The sequence below is a fragment of the Plutella xylostella genome, chromosome 22, assembly GCF_932276165.1.
Source record: "Plutella xylostella chromosome 22, ilPluXylo3.1, whole genome shotgun sequence".
NCBI classification, from domain to species: Eukaryota; Metazoa; Arthropoda; class Insecta; order Lepidoptera; family Plutellidae; genus Plutella; species Plutella xylostella.
This window is the reverse complement of record NC_064002.1, coordinates 3,850,644-3,876,715: the sequence shown is the minus strand read 5'-3', so window position 1 is coordinate 3,876,715 and position 26,072 is coordinate 3,850,644. Positions and strand designations below refer to the sequence as shown.

At 40.9% G+C, this 26,072-nt stretch overlaps 3 protein-coding genes across 4 annotated transcripts in view; 1 reads left to right on the top strand and 2 right to left on the bottom strand.

Annotated features, from left to right (window-relative positions):
* The first annotated feature begins 97 nt into the window (after window positions 1-97).
* On the top strand, window positions 98-7,396 carry LOC125490339 (ceramide phosphoethanolamine synthase-like). The gene is made up of 6 exons (XM_048629296.1): window positions 98-743; window positions 1,210-1,268; window positions 2,093-2,223; window positions 3,284-3,570; window positions 4,843-5,035; window positions 6,694-7,396. The coding sequence occupies exons 1-6, from the start codon at window positions 278-280 to the stop codon at window positions 7,121-7,123; spliced, it is 1,566 nt and encodes a 521-aa protein (XP_048485253.1). The 5' UTR covers window positions 98-277; the 3' UTR covers window positions 7,124-7,396.
* Window positions 7,397-8,443: 1,047 nt separating this feature from the next.
* The window catches only part of LOC105391359 (PDZ and LIM domain protein Zasp), a 107,308-nt gene continuing 89,679 nt past the window's right edge, over window positions 8,444-26,072 (bottom strand). The window contains exons 11-15 of one of the 2 annotated variants that reach the window (XM_048629281.1): window positions 15,743-15,881; window positions 13,502-13,688; window positions 12,157-12,277; window positions 11,626-11,741; window positions 8,444-10,470 (exon numbers count right to left, since the gene is read on the bottom strand). In XM_048629281.1, coding sequence (XP_048485238.1) covers window positions 10,393-10,470; window positions 11,626-11,741; window positions 12,157-12,277; window positions 13,502-13,688; window positions 15,743-15,881 — 641 coding nt within the window. In that variant the 3' untranslated portion in view covers window positions 8,444-10,392. The remainder of the gene's footprint in view (window positions 10,471-11,625; window positions 11,742-12,156; window positions 12,278-13,501; window positions 13,689-15,742; window positions 15,882-26,072) is intronic. The other variant, XM_048629277.1, reaches the window with a different exon arrangement.
* On the bottom strand, window positions 15,875-19,228 carry LOC125490337 (PDZ and LIM domain protein Zasp-like). Its single transcript, XM_048629288.1, has one exon. The coding sequence runs from the start codon at window positions 19,011-19,013 to the stop codon at window positions 16,515-16,517; it is 2,499 nt and encodes an 832-aa protein (XP_048485245.1). The 5' UTR covers window positions 19,014-19,228; the 3' UTR covers window positions 15,875-16,514.

Here is a 26,072-nt window from a genome sequence, read left to right as displayed (position 1 = left end):
AAAGCGTTAATGAGTTATTATTCTGAGCCCTGCCCCACCATACCACATGTCAAACACAGATTATAAAGTAGTGCTGCTTTTTGTGTGCAATGTTTATTTGTCACTGTCAGTCTGTCAGTGAAGAGCTCAGTAAATTTCACAAAATAGAAAATTCCTCTCGTGTTTAGAAGAATTTATTAATTATTTCTCTAGAATTGAATGTTATAAGTTATAACTAGACACTAAAGCTATGTGTTAAAATAAAACTGGTGGCAGTGTGTAGTTTTAATCGTGAAAAATGGCAACCGATATTGTTAACTGGAATAACAAAGACGTATTAGATGTGTTACACAAAGAGAAAATATGTAAGGAAATTATAGATATTTGTAAACGGCATGACATGGACGGGCAGTGCCTGCTGTCGCTGGTGGACCGTGACTTCTACGAGTACCCGTTCAGCCACAACGGCAGCACGACCCTCGGCGAGCGCAAGCGCTTCATCCTGCTGGTGAAGAAGCTGCAGAAGAACAACCGCAGCGCCATGTTCGAGCTCGGTCTATCCGAGGACTACGTGCTCAGCAACCCTTCCACAAACATTAATTTCCTCGGCACAAACCTCTCTCACCTCAGCTATAATCTCAGCAACGGCAGAGAAACTTCAGAATTTCCATTTATAAAGAATCCTGAGTTTGTCTCCAACTACGGGCCGGATGTGAAGGCTTCCAGATTAAAACCAGAGATTTGGAAGACGGCTATAGCTCTAGGTATTTGATCATTTTACTTACAAATGTAATTTATTTACTCAATTCATTATTTGGGAACTGATCCAAGTTTGGAACATGTGCATCAGTACAAGCTTACTAAATTACACATTTCTAAATATACTGAAGGGAAAATAGTGATGCATATTTACATTACAAAGTCTCTGAAAGATGACAATAAGCTTACACATATTAAATTGACTGAGGTACTCTATGCACCAATAAATAGTAGATGCCGAAATGCTCTTCTGCCTACCTGCCTAGGGATTCCTATTTTATATGACAAAACTTTGTGTTATGATGGTATCATTCACAAGTTTGTCATTTTTAGTTTCCATTAATTATAAACTTTCTCTTTACAGTAATTAAAGTTTTATTGCTACCATTTACATCCAAAATATTTTATATAACAATATGGGTAATTTCTTAGATGTATAAGTTATATTATAACAATTTGTGTTAATTGTAGGCTATGTGTTCCTTGTGACATGGGTGACAGCCGTAGTGATGGTGATAGTTCATGACAAGGTACAGTTCTCCCATATTAATAATGCACATGCAAATCTTCGCAAACTGTCGTATTCCCGGAAACACCCGAATCATTGAATCGTAAAAGCACTTGCATTTTGATCCTTGTTCGAAAGAAATAGTAGTCAATATCATGTGACACATAATCGAAAACAATTTGGGCGGTCGGTGGCTGTCACCGATCAGTCAAAGGTCTCAAGGTCAAGATCAGTATTACTTTTGTGGAATTATAAAGAGCTGCAATTACACATCGTTCTTGTTATTTTTTTCAAATGTGAATTTAATTTCAACTTTAATTATTTTTGACGACGCCATATTATGAGGCACATTTAAGAATAAAATATACGTCACATTGATAGACTTCACTTAGCCAATAAAGCCACACCCAAAAGACCAAGTTGTAATTGTTATTGTAATTGTGAATGATCAGCGCTGTAAATACTTTTGAACTGAGATTTTAATGTAAACCTGTGTTTTAAATCCATATTTCTTCTTCTAACATAAACCTTGTGTTATTCAAACCTTATTTCATCCATATGAACACCAGCTTGAGCAAGACATTTGAAAAGTACTGTAACATTTTCGAAGTAAATTTTAATATTATGACAATATTATGAATTATCGACACAAATTTCGTTACTGATAAATCAATATCTCTTTTAGCACCAAACACATAAATCTAAAAAAAATGCATGAAGAAAATGCACTTAACCACTCTAAATACATATCTAAATACATGGCGTTCGGAAATACGACCGTTGCCGAACAATGGCGAAGATTTCTATGCGCATTATCAATTTTGGGGAACTGTACCTGATATGAAGAAGTACCCGCCACTGCCTGACCTCTTCCTCGACAATGTGCCACACATTCCATGGGCCTTCGACATGTGCGAAATCACTGGCTCTCTCCTCATGGCCATTTGGTTAATAGTTTTATTCTTCCACAAGCATCGGTAAGTTGTTATTGAAATTTATCGTGTGTTGATGTTAATTCTAATATGATATCAAAACAAACACATGACACAGCCCATAAACATCCACAATAGGTCATGAGCCATCTCCAAATCTTTTAGTTGGGTTAGAGATATCATTTCAGTACTCTGGCATGAACAAATCAGAAATACAAAGTCTATGGAGTTACAATGATAATAATGTCAGTCATCATAATCTCACAATCTTATCTGGCTGTATCTATGAAATATTCAACAATGAAGGGCAAGGATCAATGGGCAATGATATGACGCTGTTATGACTCAACATCAACAGGACAGGCCATAGTATACTTATTTATCACATGCATTCATGTTACTTTATTGAAAAACTACCCATTTCCTCTCGAAATTGAATGTACACTTCATTACTTTCCTCTCATAACACTGTTATGGTTATGAGAAGGATTATTTTAAAGTTATACTCACATTATTCACACTTATTTTAAAATTATATATTATTATGACCGCCAAAAAAGATACATAAAAGAGTGATCTCAACTGTGGTCCACTGAACCTGACAAAAACTATATTGTTCAAGCAGTGCCTAATTACCTCAAGATGAAATAATAATAGTATTTCATCTTCAATGTCCTGAACCTAATGACCTGACTCTGACGATAATAATAATGACGTCAATTTTGCATAAAGATCTAAGGTTCCCGACTTTTTTTTTCCAAGTCACATACTGACTAAATTATCTAACATACAATACACTCATTCAGTCAAATTACATACAAGCTTCTGTATTCAGCGTCTGCGTACATTTGGGTTCCTTAATACCTACTTGCATGCCTTTACCGCATTGGCCGACGGCCGATACTGACACAGAGCAGTGAACCACAAAGAGTATTATTTATCAGTGTGGTACCTTATTTGGTATAAATTATCAATTGTCCCAATTAACCCAAGGTTTGTTGGTAATGTATACCTTGGAAGAGGCATAATGTTCAGCAGTCGATTTCAAATTAACTGACGATATCAACCAAGGTTCCTTTAATGTAACATGCTCATTATCCCACAGGTTTATACTCCTGCGAAGGTTCTTTGCACTAGCTGGGACGGTGTTCCTGCTGCGTTGCTTCACGATGCTCATCACCTCCCTATCAGTGCCGGGGTCGCATCTCAAGTGCGAGCCGCGCTCCTACCCGCCCGCCGACGACCTGACGGTGTGGGGCCGCCGCATCCGCCAGGCCTACGACATCTGGTCCGGGGCGGGCATGTCTGTCCGGGGCGTGCGGACCTGCGGGGACTACATGTTCTCGGGACACACCGTCGCGCTCACGCTGCTCAATTTCTTCATCACGGAATGTAAGCGACCTTCAGCTATATGTGGTTTATATCGGAAATAACTCGTTCGCCCTTTCAGTAGTAGGACTAGTTACCGACCTTGGTCACAGAGAGAGCTTGCGTAAATGTCGTAGGCAAATATTTTTTCTCTTTTCTTTAGTATAAGGATCTTGTTATTGGAAAGGTTTATCAGATAATGTAAACAATCTGTTGGAACAGTTGGAAGTTAAAGAACTCTACCTAATAAAATCAATATTTATTTACGTACAACCTCTAAATTTATAACAATGGCTTTGTTTGACGATAACTTTCTGTAACGTTAATGGATCAATCCTTTGTCACTACGGTCTACTTGTTTAATTTATTTATCATTCACTAATTTATTTGGCCTAAAACATTACATTGTTTACACACAAGATTAGCATAAGTGTGTTAGTTGGAATACATATTTATCTGTGTTGTTTTTAAATGCTGCGCTATTACTTTCGAAGCACCTACGTTCTTAACTATCGTTAACTATTGATAATTTAAACTAGGTATGTAGGTATGTTTATGTTATGCATGAGATAAACATTATCATTTTATGCACATGGGTTGGTTGTCGGTATTTAATATACGTTTCGTTGCGTCAATTATTACAAGTAAACATAAACATATCAAGCAAAACAAGGAAGTTGTTTTTACACTTCGTCACAATAAGTATTCATAGGTACCTCCCAGCCACGCAGCAACAACCTGCATAATAAATTCCAAAAATAAAAATCTATATTTGTATAAAATATTCTCAAGGTCTATTAGCGTAGGTGTAGTGATGCACCTTAGATGTCTCTATTTTTAACTTCCTACCACATAGCTTAAATTTGACACCTAATGCTACTTATCCAAGTTCATACTTACTATAAAGTAGGTTACATCCAAGTAGGTATTTTATAATTATGAAAAAGGACCTGCTGCTCTCGGCATAGTTTGCGTTAGTTCATATAGATATAAAATGTGTTGGAGTGAGTATAGCGTTGCGGACCCTCGTTACACGGGTGACTAAACTGCACGCCTATATGGCCGGTAGGCAAGTACCTACTTTAAGATACAAGAAGACCTTTATAACGAAGTGAAGCGACTATAGTTTATTTCAAATAGCATCAGACACATTGATAAAATAAACTATGATGCCTTGATTTTTGTCTATTGCTATTTAGGAGCTATTTAGAATGAAGTAGAGCTGCACAGCAAAAATCGACCCATTTACTAGCCTACAACATCCAAGTTTCTGTAACAAACTGTTCCTTATTCCAGACACATGCCGCAGCCTGTACCTACTCCACATCCTCACGTGGGTGATGAACATGTTCGGCATCTTCTTCATCCTGGCGGCTCACGAGCACTACTCCATCGACGTGTTCATCGCCTTCTACATCACGTCCCGCCTGTTCCTGTACTACCACACGCTGTCGAACAACCAGGCTATTATGCAGTCAGACTCTTCCAGGTATTTTTTAAATTCTATCGCCGAGTTGGAGAAAGGAACAATTAAGCTTTTTACAACCATAAATATATGCAAGACAGCAAGAGACAGACATAGATTTAATGTTGACATTAGCTTAAAGTTCCTTTTTGCAATTCGGTATTAGAATCATCGAATTTATCAGCCAGTCATAGCCCATTGCCATAACTATTCGTCTTACCTTCCACATTATGCCACTATATTATTATTATATTATAACGGCTGCCTGTCTGTCTAAAGCGGCATAGCGGATTTTTCCGATTGTAAATCGATTTGGTGATGTCGTGATTTGCACCACTCGTGGAGTCGTTACAAATCGTTTCACGTTAGCCTCTACGTAAACTCTCGGTCGGTCGTAATCAAATCAATCAAATGCATGAGATGTGCAACAAAATTAAGTAATTTAAATAATAGGTATTTATACTTAAGAAATACAGACTTCAGTGGAAACATTTCATGTTTGAAAACACTTGCTCTAGACAACATACCTAAGTTCCAAGTATCCAAAGGTCACAATACCTACATATTAACGTGTTTTTGTTTCTATTCTACTATCGCCTTCGTTATAACTTTTCATAAATAATACCACTATATCTAATCTGAATAGGTAGGTCAATTATGTTTTATTTCTATCAACAACTTAAACACAAACCCAGTGATTTTATTAAATAATTACTTACCTATAAATGTACGAGTACCTACTTCGGTACTTTAACTGTCAATAAGTATTATAAAACATATATATGTTACTGTAAAAGCCCGAACAACGGTAAATCCTAGGATTTACCAGTAAATCTTAGGATTTACCAACATGAGTTGGTAAATGTAAGGATTTGTGAAAATGGGTCATTTTTTTCGGGCTTTTACCATTAGAATTTGGTAAATGCTAGGTTTTACCACTAAAACCTAGTAAAAGTTGGTTTTGGGAATAAAACAAAGATTAATTATTACCTATTCATTTATTTCAATCAAAAACTTAAATTATTTTCTCTCAGAATTAACAAATAAATTGAGAAAAAAACAAAATATAATTACCTACCTATTATTAAAGTATCGGGTAAGTGGGCAACCCGACTGTCAGACGTTTTCAAGCCGCCCGAAGGCCTCTGACTAGGCTTAACGACTGCTACCGAAGCAGCAACCGGGACCCACGGCTTAACGTGCCGTCCGAAGCACGAAAGCATCCAGAAAAGAACCACTTGAAATCGGTCACCCATCCAATGGCTGACCATGCTGGTTGTTGCTAAACCTCAGTGATCAGTTACGATCACTGAAGCCCGCTCGACTACGGACGCTTTGTTCGACTACGGAGGTTATAAGTTATAACCTGGCTTTTTCAACATTTACCGTACCTTAATGTAAATCCTAAGATTTACCAAGTGAATAGTGGTAAAAGTGCGAATCGCAAAATCTTTCGGGCTTTTACCATTAAAAGTTGGTAAATCTTAGGTTTTACGCGTAAATTTTAGGATTTACCGTTGTTCGGGCTTTTACAGTAACATATATATATATATATATATGTAATATATATGTATTATTCATTATCAGACAAAGACATTCGTGATAAGCACGCGTTCAGTGACACACATTCTCGTGCCTTGTCAAGTATACAATACCCCTACTAACCATTGTTTACATTTCAGGACGCGAATATGGTTCCCGCTGCTATCCTTCTTCGAATCAGAGGTCGACGGGATCGTGCCCAACGAGTACGAGGGCCCCGTGACCATCATCAACAACCTGCGGCTGTGGTGCATGCAGATGGCCACCGACGTTAAGGAGTCCACGGCAGCCAAGATATGCGGCTCCAAGCTGCAAGAGGGAGCCGCCATGGGGGAGTATTCCGTGGTCAAACTCGTCGATGGAATAAAGAAGAATCTCAGCCTCGTCGAAGAGTTCAAGAGCTCCCGGCAACGACTGGTCACTCTAGACAAGAACATACAGGCGACGCTGCTGGAAGACAGCGCTCCCGATGAGCTCAGACATCGCTCGCTGCAGGACAAGCAACCAGAGGACGCCCTCTTCAAAGACTTCAGCAATCCCCCCTCGCCCAAAGCAAAGAAAACTATATGAAACAATGTAGAGGCTATTTATAGAACTTTTAGCAGCAATTTGATTGTATACAAAGATGTTAGGAAGACTTGAATATTTTACATTTCCATTTTAGATTTTATATCGTTATTCCATGTTATTATTTGTGTACTGTACCTGTATCTATAGTTGATGTGATGTAAGAAGTTATTTATTAAATTTTGTTTGCTCAATATTGATTGAGAAATAGAAATTTTATTCTTATTGTAAGTGCATGTGGTGCATCTTGAGAATTAAATATTTCAACAGATCAGATATGACCATTTTTATTTCGATTCATGTTTTTTTCAAATCAATAAGGCATAATGCCCGTAAGTAAAGATACAATATGAATGACAGCTTAGGAAAAAAAAAAAAAAACACGCACTCACGCCTTGTACTAATGTACTCCCTTGCGGGGTAGGCAGAGGTGCATTGCTGCACCCACTTTTCGCCAGAGTGTTATGTTAGTCCCAATGTAATAGGGGGCGGGCCTATTGCCATTTTACGGGCACATCCAAGACCCGAGAACAGATATCTGTGTTTAAACAAATATCTGCCCCAGCCGGGAATCGAACCCGGGACCATCGGCTCAGTAGTCAGGGTCACTAACCACTACGCCATTCGGCCGTCAGCTTAGGAAGGAGCATAAATAGTAAATAGACTTACAATAAAATTTAGAGTGACAAAGCATGAGTCCTTCCCTTATTTTAATGGTGGGTATGTAAGTATATTTGCACCTGCCTGCTACAAATTCTTCTCGGAAGTGTATTTTGTTTTCAACTCATTTATCATCCATTACATAAATTGCATGATCTGAAAATTTATGTGTATTTTATGTTTAATGGTCTCTTTACGTGCACGCATCACATACCTAATCGCAATGATATCCCTGGCATTCTGCCCGTACTAACGTGCTCTCCTTATAAATGAGCATCATCATGATCTCTCCAGTCCACTGCAGTGCACTATGCGATACTTACGTATATTTATAGTTTATTTTCGCCTCACCAACAGTCACTGGAACCTAAATATCGAAGTTAAGATTTTGACCCACCGATAGTGCTTGCTATGCTCTGCTTAGACTAGTTACATGTTCAGCTAACCAGTCGATCACCGCCGCTCTACCCAAAGAAGTGAATAAGCTGATTGTAACTACCTACTTATGGCTCTACCTCACCACAACTGTCCGGATAGCATAAAGTGTGTGATTCTCATGACATACATGTAGTAGGTACTTACCCGAAGCAATTTCCAACCTTTAAACTCCAGAGAGCTAATATATTTAGATACTTAACTATTATTATTAAATGAAAAAAGCTATAAAATAAAATATTTTATTTAAGCTCAAATATTCTTATAAATAATAGATGATGTGTAGGTAATTACTAATTATGGTCAATAATTCTAAATAAATAATTCTTACGATTATATCATAAAAACACTCATGCCATTGTTCCTTTACGGGATAGGCAGAGGTACATCTCTGCACCGACTTTTAAACTTATCTTACATAATGTAATTATATATTTATTACAAAATTTAGTAATTCTTCATCCCAAAAAGTATAAAATGCCTAAACAGTTACCCATATAGATGATACCACCTTTACAAATCTTAATAAATACAGGTTTGTAGACAAGTAAAGTACTTTCTTATCCAATTATGTTTATGAATATTTTATTAATTAGGTATACACTTCCTAACCACTTGGTGCACCAATATTAATCCAATGTTCTCCCTTGGACTTGAATCCAATGTGTGACATGTTCACACTTTGTTAATTGCTAAGTACTAAATGTTAGTAACTGCTTAACTGCAACATTCCGGAAGCTGTATACAAAGCCTTAAAACTTGATTAGAATAAATAACCTGTAAACAGAGTCGCGATTTTGCAAGTTAACATCTTCAGGGCATTAAAAGCATTTCATTGTTAATTATATCAATTAATTGCTAACAATCAAAAGATTACCTGTGATTATGTACATCTTCTAGTAATGTCCCGTGTCTCATTAACACTATGATTTAAAAATATATAAAACTATAAACAAAAAATATATAAAATGTCTCCTTGGAAGACATTATACAGGATACCTAAATCTCAATTTTGATAAATACACTATGACTAGGATGTAATATAGTAAACTGACTAATCGGTAATTTCATTAATTGCATTAAATATCATTTATTTACTTTTAACTTGACAATGTTGCTTAATATATTGATAAACAAGATTGTATACAATTAATAAAACGCACAAAATTATTGCGTGATAATGTATAGGCATATTATAAATAGCTCTTAGCACTCCTGTATTCTTGTCATTAGCACTGTCTACTTTTGATTTCCTTTTTCGATCGAATTTTTCCGCCGGAGGGTCGTATTTTTCTTCCGTTTTAACAGCACTTGTTTTATTAATGCTGGGTTCGTCCCTACCTTGATAACTAGACACATTCATACTCTTGGATTCAGAGCGAATGATTTGTTCGTGTATGTTACTTTCTTTATGAAGTAGAGTGTTATCAGCCGGTGCCTCCCCTCGCTTCGCCTCGGTCGTCGGAGACATCGTCCGCTCTTCACCGTCGTTTGAATGCTCGTCCAAACTTTTTTGTAGATATTCATCAATCTTAGTTAGCTGTTCCGGCACGATAAAGTTAGCAAGCGGGCTGTGAGGACGTATCATTGGCTCAAAGTTGTAAATATTACTTAAGCTGTCCACGCTCTTCTCCCGGTCACACATCGCATCAGATTCAAATTTATTTCCCTTGCACACCGAGTTGACCATTTTGTAACTTTGTAAATCTTCAAAGTCGTCTTTTATGTATTCAACCTGCGGCGGCAATGGGATAAACTGAGAGGGAGTGAGCAGCCGCGGCACGTCGAGCTCGGGCACCACGGGGGTGAACCTGATCTTGATGACGTCCTCGTTAGTGATGGTCTCAGTTTTGGTGACGTCATCGACGTAGTCGCGGGCGGTGGGCGCGGGCCCGGGCGACTCGGTGACGTCATGGCGCGACGAGCTGTGCACGCGGTCGACCGTCACCTTGCTCAGCAGCTTGCCCTCCGTGCTGCGGATGTCGGAAAACAGCCCTCCCTCGAAGTGGAGGGGCGTTTCCAGTTTCCTGGAGCGCTGCGGGGAGGGCGTGGCGGGCGGCGGCGGCGGCGGCGGCGGGGGCGGCAGCGGGGCGGGCGGCGGGCGCGGGAGGGGCGACACGGGGCGGAACGTGGTGGTCGAGTAGACGGTGTCGGAGTGGTACATGATCTGGGGGCTCCTAGCGCGCGTGCAGTTTGCAGAATGGCCGTCCTCCCTTAGCGAAGAAGCTCTGTCCTTCGAGGTTCTTTTTACACACCTGAAATCGATCCGACACGGGTCAAACACATAGTTCGTAGGGGAAACATTAAATTTTCAAATGTATGGTCAGTTTTGTTGAAGTATTTCTGCGCTACAATAGTATGTTCTAAAAAACGTATAACAAAGATAAAATAGCCAAAACTACATATAAATAAATTCATAAATTGCTCGATTACCAGATGGTGCAAATTCTATAATTCTACGTAAAAAAAACTATTTAACACGGACTTCCAGTCAGTTGGGAAGTTTGATAAGTTCACAAACCATGTTGTAATTTATTTACATTATCCATGTTAAGAAAAGGAGACACACAGTAACTAAAGGATTGTTGTTAATTATGGGATATCAATTCAATGTGAGTGTATTCATGATCAATGTCTATACTAGTTGTATATATGTAGAGTCGTAATATTTTTACACAATGATTGTGCGTAGATTACGTTTTAATTTTTTTGACTGCGTGAAAAAGAAAAATATGTATAAAGTGTAAAGTTAAATTAAATCTCCCATGAAAATTAAATTGTTATGTTGTAGGTATTTCAATTATGTTTATGGGTAGAGGATATAAATCGATTATCATTCTCCTAAACTCGAGTAAACCTGTTACAACGAATGGCAATGTACACATCAACAGTTTTGACTATTTTATTTATCCCTAACGAGATCTTCATAAGTAAAGTAATTTTTAATGTATAAAAAATTTTAAACGTGTGGGGATTACTGAAATATCAATAAATCTGTGTCGACTAATGGCCGCCCCCAATAATTAATCTAATTAAATCTGGAATGAGGAGGTAAGTAAAATATTGAAAACAGCTAAATTTACTTCATTTTCATTGTTAAATAATAAAATCATTTCACACGCACATAAAGAAACAATCTGATGATGGCGGCCGTTGCTGCCACATATGTGGGAATAGAAAGGAGTAGGTATAGATTGCTATACTAATAAGCCGAGAAAGCATGAGCCCGTCCACCATTTTCAATTGTTTCTTTATATTATGATCACAGAGTAAAATTAGCTGCACCTTCAATGCATCACCTACTTCACATTTCAAATTTCGAACTCAACTATTCGGGTCGACAACTGGCCTGTATGTATCTATGTGTGTGTGTGTGTGTGTGTATTTAGTAGGGCTCGCGTCATACGCACCGTGCAGTTGAAGCACTGACTGTGGTAGTTATTGTTGAGCGCCTCGACCCACCTGTCGCCCGCCTCCACAGGGAAACCGCACGCGAAACATTTCGTCGTGAACAGCTCATTCCAGTCTGCAAGCATAGAGGTCATTGTATAGAGGTGCTTGTACAGGGTGTGAGAAAAGGGAAGCCGTAAGAGGGTGAATCTAGTCGTCATTCTGAACAACTTTTGTTGTACGATGTGTTAAAATTGTGACAAATACACGATATCATAAAATAGAAAAGGTTGTCTGGCAGAGATCGCTTTAAGTTATACGACCGCATTTTGAACCCTACGTTAATTATGTTACATCTGGTTATTTTTACTATTCTTTTTGGTGTACAAATAAAGAGTAGGTACTCTATCTATGTTCCATTGTTCTTTAGAATGACCACCGGAGTCACCCCCGTTTGACATGCGCCTTTTTCTAACACCCTGTATACGCAAAAAGGCACTGAAACGAATCCTGTTCCTGCAGAAATTAACTCGTTATATTTTTCCACTTACCTGCTTCACAGTAAGGCAGTCCATCCTCTAAGAAGAACGGATTGTTACCGAATAGTTTGTTGCAGTACACACAGTTGAAACACTCCGGGTGGTAGTGCTTGCCGATAGCGTTCAAGCAATCCTGAAATTTTGGGAAAAATGTTATCAATGTTACGTTTAAAATAGAGTTTATGTGTTCCTAAATGGACAACATTTCATTTTCTTTACCCTATATTTTTATTAGCTATTTGGAAAGATTATAGAAAATTAGTGGACTCGTATTTTTTTATTTTGTATATACATTAATTTTTGCATGTTATTTTTAACTTTAAAGTTAATTATTTTAAAACCGGAAGTGAAGTCACATATTAGGCTCAATTTTTATTTTTGTCTATTGCCTGTGTCTCGAAAAAAAACACAAATGACACTGACAAAAGACATTTAAACTTTGTTTACATGCCAACCAACAAATGGGTCATTTTCAAATGACATTGATATTTCTGATGATGGAAAGTAGGTACTTATCATGTAAAAAAATAAGCAGAAGCATTTTTTCAGCTGTGTAGGCGGTGGCATGCTCTGGGACATATTATATAGAGGTCATCTGTTAATAATAAATAAAAAAATTGTCAGAAAGTGTCAGAACCGAATTAATGAAAATGACCCAAATAAACAACAACGTCACGATAAAACGTCAAATTCAATCAAAAATGAAAGTGACAGTTACTTTGTTTTTAAATCTATAGGCTTTGATCATCAAAATGCATTGCACCTGATGCATGACGTCATCAGCACTTTTTTACTATTTTATGATTTTCTCGAAAATGATACATCCAAAAAATACAAAAACCTTTTTATTGTGTCCTTTAGAGCTAAATCTCGAAATGGTTTTCGATTTATAGCAGCTTTAGTTTTTTGAAATGTTGTCCATTGTGGGTTCCACGTTTGGTAAGCATGGTAAGTGAAACAGTCCATGCTGGGCTTTATTATCTCCAGCAGTGTCATTCACCTAAATTAAACACATGGGGACCATGGGGTGGACAATCCAATGTGGTGTACGAATTGAGCCGTTGTGACGTATCAACTGTACTTTATAAGTATGTATGTATACCGGCGCAAACTGGGCCGTCAGCGACCGACGCTATTCTGACTGGCTAATCCTTTCGCCAGGGTGACAAACAGTAGACGCGCATTACCGCCTCCTGTTTATTCACAATGAAGTACAGGGTGCTCCAAAAAGGGTATACTAAGCCGAAACCTGCGTGTGCAGCATGTTATAATTATCTAAGCCCGAAAATGAAATCAGAATGTCAAAATTGGCGTATATTCTTTTCGCAACATCCTGTATAATGCCCTGAACACTTACGCCCTTAATCTTCCCATGGCACTTGTCGCAAGCGGGCGCGATGTACTGTTCGAAGCAATACTCGCAGTACAACTGGCCGTTCTCCTCTACAAAGCCGATGTCTTGCAGCGCGCGGCGACACGTCGCGTTGACGCAGACGAAGTGGTCCGGGCACCAGATGCGGCCCAGCGCGGTTATGAACGGACCCCTGTGTTGGTGAGGTCACGTGTAAGTAGAAGTAAGAGTAGGTTTGCGTTGGTACAAAGTGGCGCCTCTAGCGGATATCATCGTAAAACTTTTGAAGATTGTATGGCAGAAAGTAAATGTAAACTGTTCTAGGTTTTGTAAGCTATCTAATGTGTACTAGACGTAGGTAACTACTGTTTTAAATAGAGATTAAAGGGTCGAAGTAGTGCGACTCCTTACTACAAGGCTTCAAACGAGTTTTGTACTCACAACGGATAAAAGCTTGAATATGTTTGCTTAACAAGCTATATATTCATCAAGAGTAGGGGTTGTTGGGTCAAAGTTAATCAGTTAATAGAACAAGCATGCTGTTACAAATCAAAACCATTCAAAAGTAATAATTTTTCTTACATGGGAATGTATTGTTGTTATAGTTTTTAAATATAGCTTGACCTATGTGACAGCTGCCACTGCTATAAATTGGTCTAAAATAATCTGCCAAATAAATCACTCAAATTTTAAGCAATCTGGCACAGTGATCAAGCTATTTTTGAAGAACTATAATATAGAGTTACTAAGAGGCTGGGTTACCTGGTTATAGCTTTGTCACAAACATGGCACACCGGGTAGAGACCATCAGCTACATCCTCTGATGTCATAGTATTGAGAGGACGAGCCACTATGTGCGAGTCTCTCTTCCCTTCGTTATTACGGTCAGTCTTCTTCGGTCGTCGCTTCACCACAGATTCAGTTTCATCGTTATTAGCGGTCCCATTTGGCGGGGTTATACGCTCGTTGTATTTTTCAGTGTTATCACCGTTGAATGGTTTATAACCACCGTTCATTCCGTTACCGATGCCATTTGTACCATTTAGCTTAGGCGAAGTTTTGTAATTGTACAAGGTATTGTCTCGTAAAGTATTCAGAAGATTTGTCTTTACTTCACGTTCATCTTTTGTAAACATTTTGATATCATTTTCATCATTGATTGTTTTCTTGGGAATGTTTTTGTAAGAATTAGAATTGTTCATTAAGGTTTCAGTTTTGTCCATTATCACAGTATTAGAAGTGGGAATGTTTTTGTATGAATTAGAATTGTTCATGTAGGTGTCAGTTTTGTCTGATATTACAGTATTAGAATTATCCATGTTACCATTGGATATATTATCTTGCCTTTCAAACAGTTTTCTTTTGTTTAGCGTGTTGGAATAACCGTTGTTAATTTTATGGTCCGGCTTGAAAGCTTCTTGTTTAGGTGTATTATTTTCACTATGATCATTTACTTTTCCCATGAAATTATTTTTCTTTAAGGTGTTTAAGTAGAAACTGTTGTCTGATTTGTTTTCTTTCTTGTAGTCTTCATATCCATTGCCGTTCCTCTCGGAGGATTTATTGTAGCTGTTGTCAAGAGAGTAGTTCAACTCTTTTGGTGATTCTTCTGCACGTTTCAGTATATCATTGATGACGGAATGTATGGGGGTACTGTGCGCCACGGTGGTGGGTATCGGTGTCTGAGGGATCGGCGGCGGCGGAGGAATGGACCCGTTTGTGTAGTTGGAGTTCATCGGGTGGTTATTCAGTATTGTATCCTTGATCCTATCACCGATATTTTGTATGTGGTCAGGTGTTTTGTATGTCTTGTCGATATGTTTGTTCAGTGGCTTTTTGAGGGTGCTTTCCCGGCTGCTGTCGCTAGATGACAGGCTGTCTGCGTTGAGCGGGTGCTTGGTGACGACCGTGTCCTGGATCATGTCCGCCATGGACTGGATGTGGTTCGCTGGCTTTATCTTCCTCTGGATGCCAATTTCGTAACCGTTCAACGCCATCTTGGCCATTTTCCTGATAAGACGCTCCTCAGCAGGACTCTTGAACTCCGGTTTCAGCGGTGAACTGACATTCGGCATATCGTTAGCTGTTAGAACAAATCATAACAATCAATGAAAACATGTTAAAAGCAAGTTAAAGTCTAACGGCACAGGGGTGTAAAACTACAACAGTAACACAACACCTAACAAGACCTAGTGACACTCTAAAACCATGCAACACTGAAACCAGTCACTCGTGTCTGTCATTCACCTAATGTTGCCATTGCAGGAGCCGCAGAGAGGCACGCGCGAGCCGGGCAGCGCCGCCTTGTTGAGCACGCCGCGCCCGCGCTTGGGCGCTGACGACACCCCGAACGCCTTGCCGCGGCCTTGAGCCCCTACACTGGGACCTGTCGACGGGGTAGGATCACACACTGGACCTTGGTTAGCACCAGAAGTCATAGGATGTGGTTGAACAGTCTCACGACTAGAGGTTACATTCTGGTTAGAACTAACAGATGAACTCTGTTGGGAAGCCGGAGCACTCATGACAGGTGGCGGAAACACTTGCTTCGGGTTAATAGTGGAGGGGCGAATGTTACAGTCGATTTGCTGATTGGATGCAGTGGATGAACCCCCTTTGCGAATTTCGATGACTTGAGCGGACTGTCTAGTTTCGAATTCCTCGAAGGTCTTTCTGGTGGACTGAACTGTTGTGTTGCCATATTCGGTCACGTCATGTGATTGCATTTGCCTTTGCCCGTAATTCTGATTTAGCATTGAGTCCTCCTTTATTTTTAAGTCACCCTTTTCGTAATTTTCAGACGAGTAGCCAACATTGGACATTCTTTGTTCTTGAACAATTGAAGGCTGAGTTTGTCCCCAATTCTTTGCGCCTGATGCATTGAAAACCTCTATGTTGCTCTGGAAACCCTTTTGTGCCATTTCGTGTTCTTTTCGAAGGTTGTGAGTTGCCTTCGTAAGTAAAGACTGGGTTGTGTTTCTTTGGGGAGTGCTTTCTTTGATTCTCGGTGCCTGAGCCTTTAGGGGATTTGGTGGTGGTCCTTGCGCCGGCGACTTGGACCTGGGCTTGGGCGTGGGCGAGCGCCCTCGGGGCTGGACGGCGTGTAGCACATGTTGGTGTCAGGAGCGAGGTGCTCAACTCCGATCAAATTCATCTGGTAGTGCGGAATGATAGGGGCCGGTTTGTTTATCATGCTGGGTGTGTTTGGACGGCTACGCGATGGAGAGATTCGTAGAAGAGATTCGTCATTAACTGGTTGGAACGTCATAGAAATTGGGGTGGAATCTTTATGGAAGTATACAGGGGGCTGTTCGAAAGGTTGTTTAGCTGGCTTGGGTGCCGGGGGTGGTGGTTGCGGCGCGGCGGCGCGGGGCTCCTGGGAGCGGTCGCGGGGGCGCGCGGGCGGGTCGGTGGTGGGCGTCACCGGCCGCTGCAGGATGGCCGGCGCGTTGCACACCTCCGGAGTTATGCCTCTCTGCGATAACAGCTGATCAAAGTTTTTCTGATAGGTCGGAATACTATCGGGCTTGTGTAAGCCGGCTTTTGACCTCACAGCAACAGATGACATCTCTTCTTTCTTATCGAGCTGCTCAAAGAAACTTTGAGCCGTTTTAACAGAAGAAAATACTTGAGTATTCATACTGGTTGTAGAAACTGAAGAACTTTGGAAAGAATTAGATTCGGCCATGGTTGTTTCCTGTCTCATTTGAGAAGATTTTGATTCGGCAAGAGTCTTATCTTTTCTCATTTGAGATGATTTTTCGAAGTTGGATTTGGTTTCCGTCATACCTTTGAAAACTTGTGGGCCTGATACAACTGATTGTTGATTGGCTTTGGTAGCTTTTTCGAAACTAGTTTTTAACTCATTGCTGATCGGAGGGAAGTTGGCTAGTTTGCAGAAGTCCTCTGGCTGCGGAGGAGGGAACACCTGGCGGCCAGCCACGGGCCGGAACGCCGACATATCAGAAGATGATTGCAATTTACAAGTATTCTGCATTGTGGAAAATTCAGAATGAACTTGTTCGATCGTTTGGGTCGTAGTTTGAGTTGCAATGGGCCTTATGATTTGCGAGGACGTGGATTGCACCGTAGACGACTGCATCGATGTGGAAACTTGGCTAGTCTGGCTAGTCACGTTGAAGGGTAGTGGGCTGTATGATCTTTCTGGAGCTGTGGTGAGGGCGTCTTTGAGCGAGCCCCTTTCTAACAACATGGCGGTGCGCACGGGGGTGAAGGGCCGCTCGGGCGCCGTGGTCAGCGCGTCCACCATCGGAGACGACGCCGCGTCACGCTCCGCCTTCGACACCTTTGGTTCTATTATTATTTTAAAATCAGGGGGGATATACGGCTGTGTTTCGGGTGGCATAGGGATCGGTTCGTCTTTCTTTTCAGGTGGGTTATATGCTTTTAAAGGTGGTATCGGGGAGACACCTCGCTTGGGTTGGGGGGCGAACATTGGCGAGGGCGCCGGGGGCAGTTGTGGGGGTTGGATTGTTGGAGGAGTAACTTCTACTGGTTCAGCTGGCTGGGAGGGAGGGGCGACGGGTGCGGGCTCATTGAAAGACGAATCTAACGATGGGGCAACCGGAGCTGGCAATGGTGAAAACGGCCTATCAGAAGCAGTAGTGAGGCCATCAATCATATTGGCCACAAAGCCCCGAGGGATAGTGTTCGGTATTTCGCTAGAGGGTTTCATAGCGGCAGCCACATCGCTTTCGTTTAATTGAGATTTAGTCTCAAATACAGCGGACTCTTTGGTAGTAGTAGCTGAAAAGCTCTCTTTTCGAGATTCTGATATTTTATATTCATTTGCGGTTGTTTCTTTTGTTTTTATTTCAGCGCTTATATTTTCCTTTGGCTCAGGTGGTTTTTCTTGTAATGCTTGTTTAGCGGTAGTTTCAATTTTCTCATTATCTGCGCTTTTTTCTACCCTAGTTTGTCCATTAGAGCTGGAGCACACGATTTGTTCAGATTTGGTGACATATGATTGTTCTTCTACGAAGGCTTTTTCAGTTTTAATGGACTGTTCGCTTTCGGCGGGTCGTGATTCGTAGGTGTTTTGTATCGGTTGGCTCGTCTGTGACTGGTACATGGTGGAGGCTTGTTTCTCCGACTTGTGTTCGGAGTAGGCCTGCACGGTGCCGGCGTCCCGCCGTGCCACGGTCTGCACCAGCGCCTGCGTCTGCGCCGTGGTGGTCGCGGCCGAGACCATGCCGTAGGAAGAACTCGTCATGTGCATCTCACTCATCTGCTGGCTAGACGACATCTGTTGGCTACTTGACACCTGCTGTCTAGACATCATCTGCTGACCAGACGTCACTTGCTGGCTAGAAGACATAATCTGCATCTGTTGCTCGGATGATATCTGTTCGGAGCAGGATACTTGTTGGCTTGATATCATTTGTTGGCTAGAAGTCACTGCCGTCTCGGCCATCTTTTGTTGCGAGCAAAGTGATTGGATGATAGATTCTGTGTTTCCGGGGCTAGGCATGGCCGTCATATCTGTCGCGTCTGGCATCTTCGAAACTTCGCCTTCAAGGGGGTTCGTAGGGGGCCACACAACACTTTTGGGCTTGTCTGTTAGTAATTTAGGTAGATGGGTGGTGGCAAAAATGGGTGGGAAGAAATAGATGAAAAACGTATTAGAATAGTTGAAAAGCTTACTAAGTAAGTAATTTTAGTGTGAATAAAGCTCAAAGTGCTGTATAAATAAGACTGCAGTTAGGGCACTGATATAGCACCTGAGAGAAACATTATACTAGTCTTAGTAGGATATGTTTCCTATCAAATGTATATTGCTAGGAGAGTTAAATTTATAGCTTCTATTACAACTACTGTTGATCGATTGCTTGCGTCTAGCGTTGCAGAGCATAGACAATATAATACATTGCTGATAAAGTCATATTTAGCTGAGCGAAGCTTAACTCTTATTTATAATTCCGATTACCTTTAAAAAAGGAAACAGGCCTCTCTGTAGAAAAATAATTCATTGTAATTATGTGTATAAAATAAAATTGGATGCCAATAACAGAAACTGCTCTTTAATAAAAAGTATCGGAGGTAGTTTAGTAGCTGATGATGATCACAAGTTTAATAAAACTTGGCTCACAGTCCCCTATGTGAACCAAAGCACTGGACACTAGAATGTAATATTAAGTAAAAATTATAGATATGAAATTAAATTCCTACACTCAAACTGTAAATAAATATGAAATAAGTAAGTACATAAGTAAACGTAAAAAAGTAGAAACATCAACCTAAATGCTGTAACTCCTCCTTAAAATCAAATAAGTAACATAGCTACCGAGTATCCAGGAATTTTCCAGAGGATACCTTAGAAAGGTCGTAGTGACTAGATCCGCCTTACAATCATAAAACAAATTAAAAAATATTAAAGTATTGAAATCTATACCTTTTCGTAAAATGACTTAATATATCTACACTACGGCTATTATGATAGCCAGTTCAGGCTACAACAATAAATTAGATAGCAAAAGTGACTCGCTTACTGTTGGTGACTGGAGCGGGCGCAGGGTTGTAGGCCGGCGCGGAAACAGGCGCCGGGTTGTATGCCGGGGCGGAAACAGGCGCCGGGTTGTATGCCGGGGCGGCCACGGGTGCCGGGTTGTAAGCCGGGGCGGGGGCGGCGGCAGGGCGCGCGGGCGACATGGGGGCGGAGCGCGGAGAGAGAGACGGCGAGTAGGCAGAGCCGAGAGACGAGCCGAACGGCTTCGGGCCGGACACGTTGCTTGAAGGCTGTAAGTGAAAAGAGTATTATATAGCGACATAGTTGGTTTGTCGTCGACACGATAAGAAGAAGTGAAAAGAGTGGGGCTTTTAAACTACTATAGTACCAGGCACACACCAAAGGGATTTGTCTCGTGATAATTAGCTTCCTGGCGTAAAACGCTGTTTATATTGAAAAAGTCTATGCACATAATGACTTGCAAGAAATACCTAGTAGAAATACATAAAGTGTTTACTACTTACGCTGAACATGGAAGAGGAGCCGTTGCTGTATGTGTTGTTGTTGTTGGTAGCAAGAGGCGGCAGCGGAGTTGAATACGCGTTGCTGGGCACGCGACCGCCTCTGTATACAGAAATAGTTTAATTAATATGAGTGTATTTGCGTTGAGCGGATACCCGGAGCGGGTGTCCATCCCGAATCTGTATCACTGGAGATTTCAAAATGAGATCCGCAGCAAGTTCGATACTTAAATACTTTCTAATTTATATGTAATATAGCAATTTTTAGGGTACATCGAAGGCCCACAGCCAGCATCAAGCACGGTTTACACGATGAGAGTACGCATACGCGTTTGATTGTTCGGCCTCTACTCGTTATGTATGTCCTAAGACCGAGCATACCTTGAGTTGTATAAACGTCGCTTTACCTCGTCGCCAAAAATAAAAATGTATCTATTCAAACACTACTCACGGCGGCACAGTAACAGGCTCGAGCCCGGCGGCAGGCTGGTGCGCGCGCGCAGCCAACTTGGCATGAATATCACAGTACGGCTTGCCGTTCAGGTTGTAGTATTTACATACGAGCGGGATAGGTCCGAACGTACTGTTACCTAGTTAACCCTGCTTAACTAAACCATAAACTTATTTAAAAAAACTAGGTACGGCTTGCCGTTCAGGTTGTAGTATTTACATACGAGCGGGATAGGTCCGAACGTACTGTTACCTAGTTAACCCTGCTTAACTAAACCATAAACTTATTTTAAAAAAACTAGGTAAGTATTCTACTCACGGCGGCACAGTGACAGGCTCCAGGCCAGCGGCAGGCGGGTGCGCGCGCGCAGCCAACTTGGCATGAATATCGCAGTAAAGCTTGCCGTTGAGGTTGTAGTAGTCCTGGTTCTTGAGCGAGGTGCCGCAGGTGGCGCACTTGAAGCATTCCACGTGCAAGTTCTTGTCCTTTATGCGGACGAACACGCCGCTGTGGGGTGGGAATGAGGTTAGTTTTGGAGTGGTGGTTTTTAGGAGTGGGGTGACACTGTTTAGGTGTTTATTAAGGCCGCCATTTGAAAAGCAAATAGTTTTCAATGTCGTTGTAATGATTTGGTTGAATGTTATTGTTTTTCGATTGGCGAAGCATGTACTTTATTATTTTTATACTTATTAATTTACTACGATCGATGGCAGAGAATTGCCTACGGCTAGTGACTCTGATGAAATTTCATAATGTAAAACAATAGGTATATAATTACGTAATGTATGACATTTATTTATTTAAACACTTTATTGTATGTATACACAAATTACACAGTTTAAAGTAAAAGTTAACAAGTACAAGAAAGAACAATACAAGTATATATATACAAAGACGGACTTATCGCCTAAACGCGATTTCTTCCAGTCAACCTTTATGGTGTGCATAGAAGGTGTATACCTGATTCATGCTTACAGATATTTCGGTGTATACAACTAACCCTCTCGACAAAAACCGTCCAATATTGTAAAACACTTTCGAATTGATTTTTGAGGTCTATCCTTAAATAAATGCCAATTGTTTTCAAACGGATTTTTATCAGGGGCTTGGGCGCATCTATTTTATCTACCGGGCAGGCACGACAATTTAAGGACATGCTCAAATAAAATAAATAGGTAATAAATTATAATAATGATTGTATGAGTGTCTACGAGTTCATTCGTTCGGTGCTTGAAGATTACAGATGGTAGATGAAATAAAATTAAATGAAGTGATCATTGTATAGACAACGTACAGAGCAGGTGTTGCACCCATTATAATATATACCAATAAATATAAACATGACAAAATTACAACACTTGCACTGCAGTAGAATCATAAGATGACGCGGTTCCATTTCAGTCTATACATGGTCGTTCAATGAAATTCACACTAATAGAAAACGGAACCGCGCTACGAAAACATTAAATACACGAACAGTTCATAGCACAACTATAAGAGAGTACAACTAAACAGGTGCACAGGTCGACACGGCAGCAAACACGTCAGGCATTCGTCGGCGTCTTACATAATGTATTTGTTACATTCGGCGCAGTACGGGGTGTCGTTGACGACGGGCAGGGGCGCGTCGGGGGCGGCGGCGGGGGCCGGGGGGGCGCCGAGTGCCACCTGGCCGCTGGGTAGAGCCTGGTGGACTCCGACGGGCAGGGGCGGCTGCGCGGGCGGCGCGGGGGGCGGGGGCGGCAGTTGAGGCTCCGGTTCAGGTGTCTGCGTGCCGGTGTCGGCGCGCGGGGGCGCGGGGGACGCGGAGGGCGCGCGGGGGGTCCTCGAGCGCCCCCGCCGCAGCGCACACGGCGTCCCGACGCGCGCCACGCTCGCTCGCGAGTAAAAGTGCGACGGCTCTGCCGTGGACAAAGTGCGTTAGCGACTACGTTTCGTCGTTTATTCACTGACGAATGAACTACAACTGTGTATTTTCAGTTGACACAGGTAATTCATTCGCCAAGACTATCCAGTAAATGCACAACGAAACGTAGACGCTAACGTTCCGCTTCCATCAAACTGTTAACAAATCGGGGGTGGGAGCATGGAGCATGCTTTTGATGAGACGACGCCGGAAACCGAAACCTCCAACGACCTTGCAACTGACAATTAGCGACTTGTCCCGACAGTTTGCGACCGTGTCGACGTGTTGTCCTTACGTGATGAGTCGCTCGCAGTCCTCGCAGATGTTCTGTCCGGGCGGGAGGCCCCCGGTGTTGAGGGGGGCGTCCGGCCGCGTCACTGGCGCCGCCACGGGCCGCAACCCGCTCGGGGCGTGGGACACCACTTCTACGTTGCCAATTAGGTATAACATATCAGTTTTTGCTATGCACTTTAGTTTAATAAAACCACCCTAGATGATAGCGAAAGATGACGACAGATGTCTTCCAATGGTTACAGTTATAGTGCATCGTATGTCGTAATAAAATCAGTGTTGCAAAAAATCCTTCGCTTTGGCTTTCGTCTAGGTCACGCCAAACGTTTCGACACACTGGTTTAAATTTAGTCTGCGTCGAACAAAGTACGGAGCCAGTCAGACTAGAGCAGATATGACAAATATGTACAAGCGAAGTCGTGATGGGAGGTAATTGTGGATATTGGTGGGGGGCTTATTGTAACTTAATAGTAATCAGGGTCTAACATTTACACGGTGGATCTTTATCTGTATGTATAGACAAAAATCACTGTTAAACATAGGTTTCTCCCAAAGTAGGTATATACGGGTATACAATCAACCACGTTTCAGCGCTATATCCTCATATACATAGTCGTATCTCCCAACGGATTTTCTGCAGTTATGATCAGCCCAATAATTACAGTATAGTTTTCAGATTTTACTCTTATCTCATCAAAAATGTAGAGGCTACATTATCCTCATGATCCTCCATCAGATTGAATCACTGATAAAGATCCACCCTAAACAGAACCGAGAAATGGTTTCGGTCGTCAGTTATACCTGGTTCGGGGTCATTCTGCTCCTCTTGTAAGACCTTAAACACGGCACTCTTTTCCGCGTCATAAGTTTTTTCGTTCTTCTTGAAGTTCACTCTGTCAACAAAAGGATATTTAGTTACGTTACATTTTGTTTTGTTTATTGGCACTCATCGGTATAGAATACATAAGGAGTTGTGTGCAATGACGTCACAGAGGGTCATTCCTCTTGCAGATGAGAATCGAAGGAGAGGACGGAGTGAGTAGGCATTGTTAAACATAGTGACATGATGGGGGCTTATATAAAATTTCCTAATCCTACAAAATTACTTAGTAGATAAGTGTATTTCTAGTACCTATGAAATTTGAGATTTCAGAAGCCGTCAGACATTTTGATAACTTGAACACTGTTTTCATGTTATCAAAATGTCTGACGGCTTCTGTAGAACCTATTTACAAGTGGCTATCTGAAGTACTTTACCTAATATTGTTAAAATAATACCGAATTGAACGTCTAAATAGAAATATAAACATTTTGATATGTATCAAAATATTCAGGATTTCGGCACATAGACCGACAAACTTTTATGGCTGAAGTCCCAAATTTAGTACATATATGGTATTTTTGTGAATTTCATGAAATTTCCAGTAACCTATTTTAAAAAAATATATAAAAAGGATAGTAGATCATCCACATCACACTGACCCGAGCACTCCGCCCGCCAGCACCTCGGTCTGCGCGGACAGCGTCTCGGCGATGGTCTGCTCGCTGTACATGTTCACGGGGGTGTTGTACTGCTTGTTCACTATGCTCTTTGAGTTGTCGTTGCCGTTCATCTGGAAATGGTATATAGTGTTTTGAAAATACGCAACAGGGGTAGGTAACAGGTAAGGGTTGGGTTCAGAGAAGTTGTTGCAGTCCTATGGCACCCAGAGGTACAAATGGTCTCCACTAACGTCCGCCACTACCCCCTATCTTCGGCTGTACTTTTGCCTCGCTCCAGCTTTGTTCCTTGATTAAGCCCAGTATTTAATAACAAATAAGGATAAAGAATAGGCTCAATCCTAGAATTATATACAATGTATATTGCTTATTTCAAATTACCAACCTACATAGATAATTCATTTCTTTGATTCGCTTTAAATGGGTGACTCCTAAAATACAATTTATTAGCTTATCTAAAGAAAATTTATCGATTGAATAAGCTCTCGTTATGCCGCAAGTATGGAGAATGAATAGGCCCAAGAGTACAAATCTAACATTGTATATCTGAAATTGAATTCAATTAACACAACTATCTATGGAATCTAGTCGCCATTATCAGAGAAATAAATCTGTAACTTACAAAACGGTCTCACCTTTATCACTGTCATAAGACCTTGCAGCTACAAATGAATCATCGGCATAGGTATGATTAAGAAACTTAACGATACGGCCGGCAATTTGTCAGCCCAAATGTCTGGCGGCGCACTTTATAGCCCGAACATAACGAATTGTTTGTTTAGAACCACCGAACTTCCAAGCAAATACAGGGTTATTGGTAAGTAGACCGGATCCTTTCAGGAGGTGATAGAGGAAGGCATTTCCAGTCGATTAAACCCAATAATGCATTATCCTAAACTTAACCATTTCTAAGATATTTAATATTTAAGGTTTTTTTAATTTTTTGCCAAAATTTTATGCTTAAAACCGAAAATAAAAAAACTAGCCACATTTCAAAATTTTTTTTGGTTGTTTTGCATAAGTAACACCTTAATAAACTAATTAAAATAATCAAATGTGCATTATTCGACTTAAATTAGACATAATACCTCAAAATAGTTAAACATTTTGAAAAAATATTCAAAACGCAAAAACAAATAAATTCAATTAAAAAAGATTTTCATATGACATTTTTTTGTGCACTTCAGCTTAAAAACATGGTCAACTAATAAGCTTTCAAACAAGATGATTCAATACAAAATCGATTAAGGTATCACCAAGATATGGCCAAAACAACCAGAGAAAGCGGAGAAAACTGAGCAGGGGTTTCCATTCTAAAGTTAACAGGACTGAAAACAATCACACTTTTTACCTTTAAATTTTGCTAATTTTGTTAGTTTTCCTGTTGAATTATGTCCGTCTGTGCTGGTTGTTTTGGCCATATCTTGGTGATACCTTAATCG

Excerpts from the sequence above, each read along its gene's own strand:
- LOC125490339 (XM_048629296.1), top strand. The coding sequence starts at position 278 with ATGGCAACCGATATTGTTAACTGGAATAACAAAGACGTATTAGATGTG. Across the intron at positions 2,224-3,283 it reads TTATTCTTCCACAAGCATCG|GTTTATACTCCTGCGAAGGT; the intron begins GTAAGTTGTTAT and ends ATTATCCCACAG. Across the intron at positions 5,036-6,693 it reads ATGCAGTCAGACTCTTCCAG|GACGCGAATATGGTTCCCGC; the intron begins GTATTTTTTAAA and ends TTTACATTTCAG.
- LOC125490337 (XM_048629288.1), bottom strand. The coding sequence starts at position 19,013 with ATGCCAGACGCGACAGATATGACGGCCATGCCTAGCCCCGGAAACACA.